The 12,243-nt window shown below is 47.3% G+C and overlaps 1 protein-coding gene and 1 non-coding gene across 3 annotated transcripts in view; both read left to right on the forward strand.

Moving 5' to 3' along the window:
• Positions 1–12,243, forward strand: part of NAT10 (N-acetyltransferase 10) — a 38,748-nt gene that overhangs the window by 3,888 nt on the left and 22,617 nt on the right. The window contains exons 2-9 of one of the 2 annotated variants that reach the window (XM_047072528.1): positions 1,950–2,072; positions 2,385–2,476; positions 3,065–3,236; positions 4,730–4,852; positions 6,702–6,763; positions 8,168–8,282; positions 8,381–8,488; positions 11,592–11,725. In XM_047072528.1, coding sequence (XP_046928484.1) covers positions 1,965–2,072; positions 2,385–2,476; positions 3,065–3,236; positions 4,730–4,852; positions 6,702–6,763; positions 8,168–8,282; positions 8,381–8,488; positions 11,592–11,725 — 914 coding nt within the window. In that variant the 5' untranslated portion in view covers positions 1,950–1,964. Of the gene's footprint in view, positions 1–283; positions 2,073–2,384; positions 2,477–3,064; positions 3,237–4,729; positions 4,853–6,701; positions 6,764–8,167; positions 8,283–8,380; positions 8,489–11,591; positions 11,726–12,243 lie in introns of those variants that run through there. The other variant, XM_047072529.1, reaches the window with a different exon arrangement.
• Positions 3,909–4,015, forward strand: LOC124506532 (U6 spliceosomal RNA). The gene has a single exon (XR_006960791.1). It is a non-coding gene; the product is annotated as a U6 spliceosomal RNA (small nuclear RNA).

A 12,243-nucleotide genomic window follows, 5' to 3' on the forward strand; every position in this document is an offset into this window, starting at 1 on the left:
CCCAAGACGGGATGGCTGGGGATGGGTACCAAGGTCGGTGTCTGTGTCCTGCTTGGGACCAGAGGTGGCCGGCTCGAGGATGAAGGCTCTGTATGCTTGCCAATGCTCGGTCCGCGTCGACTGCCGGCCCACACGGGCGCTCGCTCCTAGATGACAGGCTCCTCTTCCCCGATTGGCGGCCACTCTCCGCGTGCTTCTCGAGCGCTCTCCGGGGTTGCGTGGCTCCATCTCCACCTTCTGGGGAACTCTAGCTGGGGGTCTGGGCGTGTGTGTGTGGGGGGGGGGGGTGACAACACTTTTGCTTTCCGCGGAGCTTGCCTACGGTTCCTGGTTTTGGCGCTAGGCATTAAACCGAGGCAGTCTGATTCCAGATCCTCCCATGCTTTCATTTGTTTGTCTAAGCTCGTTCGTTTATACTGTTTTTTTCAGGAGTCACATTCAGGACTTGTTTCATTTGCTAATGCATCTAGAATGGTGACTGGCACATAGATGCTGTGTTTACTTGTTAGACAAATAGACGAGTGAATGAGGAATAGTTCTCTTTCTTTTCCTTTCAAGGCCCTCTTCCTACGTTAAGCCTTCCATGGCAATTCCAGCCCACGGTAATCTCAGACCTTCATCAGACTATTGGCTGTACTATTATTTTTGCGTCTAGTTTTATCTGTCTTTAGACAAATTGTCCCTTATCTCTTTCTCTTGAATATTCTCCGCAAGGAGAATGAAAGCCCCTTGAAGTCAAGTCTTGTCTGGTATTGTTTCTGGGGCTCCCACAGTAACTAGAGCAAAAGGCGGTCCCTACTAATTAGTTATTGATTGATTTGTGTGTGATCTCTATGTGGCCTCAACTCAACTGACAAGTTGGGCAGAGTGGGGAGCTGGAAAGAGCTTAGGCTTTGGAGTCGGGCAGATTTGAGTGTGAATCCTGTCATATTCCTTCCTTAAAATACTTGAATTCTTTATACTTGCTCCTTTCCTCATAAAAAAGGAGCCATTGATTGTAACATAATGTTTTATATTAAGAAAGGACTTCTAAAATCCATATTTGGATTGGAGGGTAGAAGGACAGTTAAGGCACACTTAAGGTTCAATTAATGAACTTTATATTTAGAATGCAGCAGGCTCTGTAGTTTCTAGGTAGGCTGTCATTCTTCCTTCAATGTTGTAGAAATGTAATTGATATTCCTGATGTTTCTTTGGTGTATTTATTGTGGTAATAATGCATTATCGTATTGTACGTAATCCAACTTCAAGGTCTGTCTGTACAGGCTTCAGTACGGGTTTCTCTCCTTTGAGGAGACAGTTGGACACATTTCATCACAGTAACATTCATTGATTTCCTTTCTCTGACTTTATTAGTAATGCATATGAATAAAAAAACACAAAACTCTAAAAAAAACAAAAGAACAAAATAAGAACCACCTGCAGTCTCACCATCCACAAAAATTACATTTTTGTGTTTTCTTTCAGGTTTTTTTTTTTCCCTTCATGTTATGTACATGTGTTTAAAAGATGGTATCATGCTTTGTTCTGTGATGTCAGTCTTTTCATAAGCATCTTTATCCATATCCTTAGATAATTTCTGAAAGTGATTTTGAAGGAGCTTTTTTGAAAACTGCCTTATTATCTCACAAATATACCATCATATATTTTAATCATTCTATTTTGTGGACCATTGTTTCAAGTTTTTTTAAAAAACTCCTTGATAGAAGTATGAAATACAGCTTCCCTTCTGACTTCCATGCTGAGGAAACATTTTCTTTGCCTCCCAAGCCTCAGTTTCCTAATTTTAAAAATGAGACTGACATGTTCCCTAGGGAGCAGTTTGAGGGTTAAGTAAAATGATACTTCCCAACGTGCCTAGCATAGCTCCTGGTCCCCCAAGAGGCTAATGTTCCTCACCCAGAATCTGGCGTTCATGTCCAGTTGTGTTTCCTTTCTCTCTCTTTCAGTGATAGTCTTTCACCATGCATCGGAAGAAAGTAGATAACCGAATCCGGATTCTCATTGAGAATGGAGTTGCTGAAAGGCAAAGGTCTTTGTTTGTTGTAGTCGGAGACCGAGGAAAGGACCAGGTAAGACCTCGTAAACACTTCCTGGCTGACTTTGTGTCTTGTCCCACAGGTAGCTTGTTACTGCTCCTCTGAGGTTTCAGCACATAATAACATTAAGGTCCTTTTGACTGCTTTTCTCTACACAAAATGCCTTGTGAGAACCTAGGGGTGGACTGAGCACAAGGTTAAGAGTGTGTGACCGGGCTTCTAGTCCCTGCCTGGGCATTGCCCTCTCCTGGCCCTCTGTTTACTTTCCAGATCTGTCAAAATGAGGTCTGGCAGTCTCTGAGGTCTCTTTTGGCCATGAGATTCTGTCACTTTTTCCTTTGGCAGGTGGTCATACTCCATCACATGTTGTCCAAAGCAACTGTGAAGGCTCGGCCTTCAGTGCTGTGGTGTTATAAGAAAGAGCTGGGGTTTAGCAGGTAAGTTGGGCCTTTTGAGTGTCCCATACCATTTATAGTTGCTGCTCCTTAATTAAATGCCAGGAAATGATTATCTGACATAGTTTTTCAGGGATTGTTAGGGAGCTGCGACCTCTGAGGGCTCTTCCAAATAGTGAGAATAATAGAGCTGATGTCCTTCTTTCATTCCTGACAATAAATTTCAAAGCCACCTTGCCTTTCCCAGGTCTTCTGGGGAACGGTACTGTGTAGTAGAAGCTTTGGCTTGAGACTAAGGTAATGAGGCCACCAAGGTTGGTTTCAAGCTCTGGTCTAGCCAAATAGGAGGTTTAGGTACTCTCGTTACCCTTCTTTTGAAGATGAGAATCTGTGGAAGGTGCCAGGGCAGCACAGTAGGATTCCCCCACAGACTCACCCCTGGCTCCGGGCCCATCCTCTTAACCTCTCTACTCTTTCCTTCACTTTTAAACGGAGGGGGTTGGCCCTGCGATAGCTGAGTTCCTTCTGGCTCTGAAGGTCTTGATGGGTGATCAGTGAGCCTGTCCCCTGCTCCCACCCCTTTAGCCTCTCTGGTTAACTGGCTCTCCTGGGGTGGGTGGGTGATTGCAGTCATCGGAAGAAAAGAATGCGACAGCTACAGAAGAAAATAAAGAATGGGACGTTGAACATAAAGCAAGATGACCCCTTTGAACTCTTCGTGGCGGCCACAAACATCCGCTACTGCTACTACAATGAAACCCACAAGATCCTGGGCAACACCTTTGGCATGTGCGTTCTCCAGGTAGGTGGCTTGCTCCAGCTTGGGACTGGCGTCAGAGAGCGGAGGGCTCCCCTCAAGAACAGGCGGACAGTAAGGGGAAAGATTGACCCATACAGCCTCCCCCAGGCAGTATCAGTGGAATAGTTGGCCACTTTCCAAAGCAAATTGGGTAACTCACCCCATATAAAAATAAACTTTTCCACTTAAAGCGACGCTTAACCTAGAGATACCAAAACTGACACAGGTGCTCCATCATGGCTGGTTCTAACCGGCTGAGGATGAGAAAGAAAGTATTGTGAACTTAGAGGGACCCCAGATTCCCAGATCCTAACTGGAAGTAGCCGAAGACTTTGGTGAGCAGGGAGCAGTGGGACCTGTTTTAACTGGCTGGGCGTAGTCCTTAAAACCCCCTCACTTTTCCTCCACAGAGAACTACCTGGTACATTTCTTCTCTGGTATTCTTGTCTTGCCAGAACAAACTTCACATTTTTTTGTTTCCAGCTCTGGCGGTCTCTGTTTTATCCTTTGATTCTTGGACACCTGTGACCCCCCCAACCCCTCCACCCCGAAAGGAGAACACATTTAAGCCCCCGTCCCCAATTTTGGTGTGTGTTTATCATTTGCATGTAGTACCAGGATTACGTATGTCATAAGTTGTACCTTATGAAAGGTAAGTTAAGAAATGAGGGGAAAGTGCTCGCCTTGGCAGCACATATGCTAGAGCTGGAATGACACAGAGAGGAGTAGCACGCTCCCTGTGCAAGGGTGATACACAGCTTCCTGAAGCATTGCATAGTTTTGGCATTCAGAGGGCACTTGTTGGGATGAGCACTGGGTGTTACATGTAAGTGAAGAATCTCTAGAATCTCTAAATTCTGCTCCTGAAACCAACCTTATACTCTATATTAACTGGATTTTAATAAAATCTTGGAAAAAAAAAAAAAAAGGAATGAGGGGAAAAAATCACGAATTGGAAGTTTTTGGTTTATTTTTCTCACATTCCACTTGTTTGTCCCATACTGCTGGCTTGCATCCCACCTTGTAGACTAGAAAGGAGCATTTCGCTTCTTCTCACCTGGCCACTGATTGGTAGTGAGTGCTCTTAGGCCACCACTGTTACCAGGTGCAGTGAAGATGGCTCCTTGAGGCAGCAGCTCCCCCATGTGGGGCAGTTTGAGTTTTGTCAGGTAGGTTTTATGTAAACACATCCGAAAACGAACGTGAGGTATTTGTGAAATACAAGTGCAAATCACTGGAGAGGATTTCTTCCCAGATAGGATCTTGTGTGAGGTTATTAGACACACTTTTGTCATACAAAACCGGGTACACCTCTTGCCCAGTGCTGGGCTCTCTTCTGTGCCCCTAAGTAAAGGGAGGTGTGTGGGCCCCTCCTGGTGAGTTGAGTGAGGGCTATGGTCTTGGGTTCGTGTTCAGAAGCCCTCCTTTTATTTAGTTAAACTTCCCCGGGGGTGCTCTTTGTGTGACTAGCCCTTTTTGAGGTCTCTTTCTTTCAGGATTTTGAAGCTTTAACTCCAAACTTACTGGCCAGAACTGTGGAAACAGTGGAAGGTGGTGGGCTGGTGGTCATCCTCCTACGGACCATGAATTCGCTCAAGCAATTGTACACAATGACCATGGTGGGTATATGGTTTTTAACTGAGTTGTGGCGGTTCACATCAAGTGTGTTTTTGCTGTTTGCCACTTTCTTTTAGGAGTTCCTATGGAGGGGGCACCTGGGTGGCTCAGTGGGTCAAGCAGCCGACTCTTGATTTTGGCTCAGGTTATGATCTCACTGTGGGATTGAGCCCCATGTCAGACTCTGCACTGAGCATGGAGCCTGCTTGAGATTCTCTCTCCTCTCTCTGCTCCTCCCCTGCTTGTGTGTACTCTTTCCTCTTCTCTCAAAATAAGTAAGTAGACGTTAAAAAAAAAATTCCTGTTGAACGGTTTTAGTGAGCAGTCAGCACAAGGTCTGGGTTGGGAGTTCTTTGACTGTAAGTAATGAGAACGTCACTGCAGAGAAAGTCAGTGACCTTGAGTGTGCCCAGGCATCTCTGAATTTCATATTTCCTTGCAGGTATTTGTAAATTCTATACCTGTGAGATTCATGTATGTGGCAGTTATTAGGTAGTTACGTTTCTGGAATGGTATTCTGCAAAGAGCCACGCCAGTGCCCCCATTTTGGATTACCAAAAAGGGACCATGCACAGACTTGCCCACCAGTCCTCATGCTAATGGATAACGAAGGAACATTTGCCACTTCCACTCCCAGTTTGGCAAGAGATTTGACTGTGAGAGGGGTAGTTTCCACCCAAAGCTGAGGACATGGTTAGGAGTGGGAATATGTCTCTGTGGATTCACAGCTAGTCTGCGACCCCATCAGTATTGCCATTTGCATGTTCCTTGTGACAGGTTTTAGTCACAGGCCTGTGGCCCTGCTCAGGAATGGCGTTAGAGTTGGCCTCAGGGTTTCACAAGCTGCGTTTATGCGGGGACATGGACTTTTCCACAGGTCTTAGTAGCTGCTTCCCATCACCGCTTCTCCTATAGCCCCTCTGGCTTCCTCAGGGGCCCTCAGACATGCTCAGTATGCTCTCACCTCATGGCCTGTGCACTTGCTGTTGCCATTGGGATATCTGCACAGCCCGCTTCTCACTGCATTCATGTCCCTGCCCACATACCCCCTCCTCTGTGGGACAGACTCTGTCTGTCACTCCTTGACCTGCTTGATTTTCCTTCACAGCATCTGCCAGCTACCTAAAGTTACATATTTATTTGTTTGTTGCCTGCCTCCCTGTGCTGGTGTGTAAACTTCATGAGGTTAGGGACTTAGTTTTCCTCACTGGTGCATTCCCTGATTCTGGAAGAGTGCCTGGTGTTTACTAAGCACTCGTTAAATACTTGTGAATGAATGAATGACTTTTTGCCCACATCGGTTTGTTTGTCCTCCTTCCCCCTTTTCCCTGCTGCCTGCTTCTCACCTCAGAGGTACACCACGTAAGTAGCCACACTCCTGCCATTTGCTGTCACTGCACATTGTTTTTCATTTGGAGCATTTGCCAGATTTTTTTTTTTTTTTACTCGTTTCCCTCCGACCGTTAGACTGTAGGCTCCATGAGAACAGAGGTCCTGCTTTATTGAATACCGGTGTATACCCGGCACGTCTGGTTCACGGTTGGTATGTGTGTTTTATTGAATGAATGAACGAACACATTTTATGATGCTGGATAAAATGTGGAAAAAGTCAAAGCCGAGGTGAGGGGATGTTTGTTGTAATAAAAAACATTACCTTTAGCATTTGATGATCCATCCCAGTTCCAGCAAATAGCAGCTGGGCTGTTCACAGCAGGTTCTGGAGGAGTGGGTTTCCAGCAGTAGCTCTGGCGCCTCCTTATCCCAGGCTTGCTTGATAAAGCTGCTTCACATTTGGACCGCGAGCCGCAGCGCTGTTGGGATGTCTGTGTTCACAGATGTTGTCTCTTTCAGGACGTGCATTCAAGATACAGGACGGAGGCCCATCAGGATGTGGTGGGACGGTTTAACGAGAGGTAGGTCTGAAGCACATTTCTCGGGTCCTTAATTGTGGGGAGCCGCGGTGCAGAGAATATTTTTGTCTTGGACCCAGATGAAAGCGGTGCTTTTGTCTGAGGGAAGGTAGCACAGGGGTCCAAAATGGTGAGATTCCTGACAGCAGTGGTGGTGGTGAAGCCAACTGGAAGCAGTGAAAGTGAGTGGGGAGCTGGGGCCTGAACCAAGTCATTCTCCTCTCTGGCTTTTAGCTTACTCATCTGTCAAAGGGGTGATTTGTCTGGATCACTGTTTCCCAAAATGTGTTTCACAGAACACCAGTATTTTAAGAGGGACTTTATGTCAAAAGGGTTTCTGCTAGATACGTCTGGGAAACGCTGATACAGTTTTTCCTATGTGAAGATTCATGTTAGCCTGTTGTAGTCTCCAAAAAGTGTTGCAACAGCAGGGATCTATTTAACTGATTGTTTCCCAGATTTATTTGACCATAGAGCCCTTTTTTAGGGAGCATCAGTTAGCAGCCTGTGAAACACCTGAAGAAGCTGTGGCCTGGATCAGTGGTCCTCATCTACAGCAGTCTTGCTCCCTGGGGACATTTGGCGATGCCTGGAAACCTTTTGCTTGTCATGACTTGGGGGGAGGGAGTTGGGGGGACGCTACTGGCATCTAGTGAGTAGAGGCCAGGGGTGCTGCTAAATAGCCTAAAATGTACAGAACAATCCCACAACCAAGAATCATCTGGTCTGAAATATTGCTGAGGTTTAGAAATCCTGGCCTCGGTGAAGCTTGGGGCCTTTCCAGTTTGAATCCTCTCTGGTGTTTTCATTTAGTAGATGGAGTAGGCCAGGGGGGGCGGCCGTGTGCTGCTGGATAGAATGGAAGCCTGTGAAAGTAGCGTGTGAGGTTCTCTTCTTGCACCTGTGGGAGAAGTTTGACTTCTCTAGCCAAACACATGTTTTCCTGCACATGGGAATGTCTGTGTTACATTTCTTGAGGCAGCTTTCTTCTTCCTTTTCTTTGTTTTTTCTTCCTTTGTGGCAGAAGGTAAATTTGTGACTGGTGATCATTTGTGGAGTGGGGTAGGAATTCCCCATTTAAGGATGGCCTGAGACAGCTCAGTCCTCAAAGGGTGAGCCTCAGAGGTGTGGGAAGGGCCCTATGACTCAGTTGTGCACAGTAGGAATGCTTGTAACCCGTCTCGAGAGAGAGAGTTCTGGGTTTTCTTGTTTGCCGTATAGAATGTGTTCAGGTGCCTTGTAGACGAGGCTCAGAGTCCTCTTACCCTGCTCTCCAGCTGGGTTTTGGCTCTTTCTAGCTTTCTTAGAGACGTGTGGGCATCAAATCATTTTCCTCAAGAAAAGCCACACCTTTATATCATGTATCGGCCCCTCCCCCCAACGCCTCATTACGGTTTTCTTCCTCAGATTTATTCTCTCTCTGGCCTCTTGTAAGAAGTGTCTTGTCATCGATGACCAGCTCAGCATCCTGCCCATCTCCTCCCACGCTGCCAGCATTGAGGCCTTACCTCCCCAGACCCCGGTGAGTCAGCCAGGGGTCCAGGAATCTGGGTGAGGCCGTGTTTTTTTGTGTGGACCCTCTCGTGGCAGTGGCAGACCTTGTCCTCTCCTCTCTGGTAGGATGAGAGTCTTGGTCCTTCTGATCTGGAGCTGAAGGAGTTGAAGGAGAGCTTGCAGGACACCCAGCCCGTGGGCGTGTTGGTGGATTGCTGCAAGACCCTAGACCAGGTGAGTGTGGTGTTCCGAACTTCCCTGTTCCAGTATAGACAGGGCAGAGGTAAAATAGAACATGCAGAAAGCAGCAGAAGCCAAGTTAGGACAAGTGAGGATTTGGATCCTCCTTGGGGAAGGGACCTTTTCTCTTGCTTGAACCCCTGCAGCAACACCAGGGCTAGTCTCTGTCATCTGCGTTCATGGCAAGTCCAGAGATTATGTCCCCCTTCACCCCAGGTCATTAATTCCCTGAGTAGAGGGTCTGGGGGGAAGATGGATGTAATTTAAAGAGGAACCCCCAGTGCTTTTTCCAAGAGAGGGTGATGTATCTGTATTACTCCATTTCAGTTCAGTTTTGATGACATGAAGGTTTTGGCCTATGCCTTGCATAGAAGTGAGAGGAGAGCCTGAGGCCCCTTGTACTTACCCTAGTTCCAGAGTGAGGCCTGATAAGGCCCTCCAGGGTGGGATGGACCTGATCTGTAGGTACAGATAACAGACTGGGTGGGAGCTTCCAGAGTGCATTTCTGTGCTCACGGAGGTGGCCAGGGCTGGTAAACTCGGATTCTCTCCTGGTTCCTGGGGTGAGCAGAGCTGACCGGGCAGTGCCCAGAAACCTTCAGTTTGTCAGGTGTGTTCAGGATTCTGATCGTGAGCCTCTTGGCACTGGACTCTTCCCTCATGATGGAAAACAGCTGCAGTGACACGTCCCACTTGGGGCAGAATCCCAACAGGCTGATTCCCTTGTTCATTCTAGAAATAGAATTATCAGCCACATGGCTCTCTATGCAGAGGCTGCGGGCTTTAGGTGGCTTTGAATCCAGTCTGGGATATTCTTTGTCAGAGGAAATGCAAGAGGATGGAGAAAGGGCAGAAGAGGGAGAAGCTGTAAAAGCAGCAGGAGTGTTATAAGAAAATACGTAGAAAAAAAAACACTGAGTGTGAAAGAGTGTTCGTTAAAAATGGAAAATGGTGTTTCTACTTGGCAGTCCCGCTCTGTAGAGACAACTGCCATTAACAGTTTATTTTGGATACTTCTGGAACTTTGTCTACGCATACAAATGGATATTTTAAAAATACGTGGAGGGGTTACACTGTACAGTGTAAGTGTAAGTGATTAGGCATTGGGTTGGTTGGTTGCAGTTTTTTTGCTGTTATAAACTGTGCTGTTAGGATCTTCTTACAGATACGCATTATCTCTGGGATAAGTTTTTTTCCCAGAAGAGTTGCTGGATTAGATTGTGTGTGCATTAAAATAGGTGTCGTGCCAGTTTGTGGAACCAGCAACAGTGTGTGAAAATGCCCTTTTCCGTATGCCTTGCCAGCGTTGGCTACAGTTAAACTTCCAAGCCTACCAATGTGCTGTGGGAACACAGGATCCCTGTTTTTGTTTGTATTGCTTTAATTATGAGAGAAGCAGGCACTTTATCATATAATTACTGGTCATCAGGGTCTTTTTGTTTTGTAAATTAGTTTGTGTATTGGTTTTTCATTTTAGTAAATTATTTTAGAATGCGTTTTCAGTTCAGATTTCTTACTCTTCTATTCTTACTCTTCTTTTTTAATCGTGGATTTTTTCTGGTTATGTTTTGTCGGAGTTTAAAACTTCTCTAAACAACAAAAGGGCAAAATACGGTGTTCAACAAAGGCCACGTTAAGATGAGCTGGGCCTGGATCCCCTGACTGTTTCCTCTGGAGAGACTCTGGCTTCCTGGAGCTCTTCCTCTTCCTTCCCTTCCATTTGCCTGGGCTTGTGTCTCTTCAGTGTCTTCTTAGTGTTGCTGCCTGGGTGTATAAGGCAACTTCAGGACCTGACAGGCCAGGCTGGACCATCTGGTCTTCTTCCCAGTCTTGGTGGCCTGTTCCCAGGGCAGATGCCAGTCGGGTAGTAGAGTTTGGCCCCTAAGTAGTGTTGTGGTTTCTCCTCTCACTCAGTGCCTGCTCTCTTAGGTGCCTGACATGACCCTAGGCACTGGGCTCAACAGTAAAAAGGAGGGGCACACCCGCTTCGTGGGGCTTACGTTCTGGTGGCATGAGACTGACCGTGAGTCAAGGAAACCCGCCCATCCTGAAGTGTAGTAGAAGGTGCTGTGTGCAGTGTGGACACAGGGCATCAAAGAGGGGTTGGGGGTGCAGGAGATAGGTAGAGGCTGCGGCTCTGGGAGGCTTTGTTTAGAAGGTGATCCTCAAGCAAAGCCTGGAAGGAGTTGGGGAAATGAGCCATGGGGCCATTGGGGAGAGTGCTTCTGGCAGAGGGGCCACCGTCTGCATAGGCCTGAGGTAGGAGTCTGCCTGGGGTACTCGAGGACCAGCAAGGAGGCCGCCAGGGGTGAAGCAGAGTGAGCAGATGAGAGTAGGAGGAGATGACAGAGGTCACACGGCACAGCCACGTGACCCTGAGGGCTTGGCCTTACTCTCTGAGAGGTGGGTGCCGTGGAGGGTTTCACATGCACAGTGTCTCAGCCCGGCTGCCGGAGGGATTCTTAGGCTGAATTTTAAAAAAGATCCCTCTGGCTGCTCTGTTGAGTCTAGACTGTAGGGGAACAAAAGGGAAGCCGAAAGACTAACTAGGAGCCTACTGTAGTAAGAGGGGGATTCAGGATAGTGGCTTCAATCAGCCCGGTAGAGGATGGCACTGGTGAGGAATGGTAGGATTTATACATATTTTGAAGGTAGCGCTGATGGGCTTTGCTGGTGAGTCAAGTGTAGGGAGAAAATGGAGAAGGCTTTTGGCTTAATCAGTTGGACAGTTAACTGACAAGGGGAAGACTGTAGATGGAGGAGGCTGGAGGGGGACACTGGGTTCCCCTCAGGTCAGTCAGAGAAGCCTGTCTGATGTACAAGGGTAGACACACAGGGGCAGTTGTGTGTATACAGATGGGTGGGGAAGAGGTCTGGACCAGAGACATGAATGGGGTGTTACCAGCACCTGAGAGGCATTTAAAGCCTTGGGCCTGAGAGGAGATGACCAGGCAGTGAGAAGTCCGAGTGCTAAGCCTTGCCTCCTGCAGGAACTGCCCCCACTTTGATTTAGCCTCAGCTTCTCCACAGTGGTAGTAGTAGATGGCTGAAACTTGGTCTTTCTCAAAGCTCACCTGATAGGGTTCTCTTTTCACAGGCCAAAGCTGTCTTGAAGTTCATTGAGGGGATCTCTGAAAAGACCCTGAGGAGTACTGTTGCGCTCACGGCTGCCCGAGGAAGGGGGAAGTCTGCAGCCCTGGGATTGGCTATTGCTGGGGCAGTGGCTTTTGGGTAAGGAGGTCTGATTCCCCCTCTTTGGGAATTCTGAGCTCTCAGGGAGAAATGTGCAGGATTGGGGTCAGGGGACTAGGAAACTGTTCCTGGGTCTGTGCAGGCTCCTGTGTGATTTCTGTAGGTCATGGGTTCTGGTCTGGAAAACAGCAATACCGTTTCCCCCAAGCACGCCCAGCCCCAGCCCCAGCCCCAGCCCCATGGGGCACATATATGTGTGCAGGCACACGTGGACACATACACCAGGACCTTCGTGATCAATATTTAAAGTTGAACAGATACACACAGAAAGTTGGACAGACATAGAAAAGCAAAGAAATGGGGGTAAGAAACGTTAAAACTCTTCAGGAGATGGGAATGTGTATGACCATGTTTGCTAACTGCGAAAAGTACAGGTTTGGCATTTGAATGATTTTGATCAGTAGAAAATCTTGTTTGCTTTTGAGGATCTACATTTGAGTGTTTTTTGTCCTGGGTGGAAGATTTATGCAGTTGCCAGAAGAGTGTGTACTTCCAAC

Source organism: Lynx rufus, unplaced genomic scaffold (assembly GCF_022079265.1).
Source record: "Lynx rufus isolate CCGP_SWC_20201006 ecotype Redwood Valley unplaced genomic scaffold, mLynRuf1.p SCAF_9, whole genome shotgun sequence".
Lineage (NCBI taxonomy): Eukaryota > Metazoa > Chordata > Mammalia > Carnivora > Felidae > Lynx > Lynx rufus.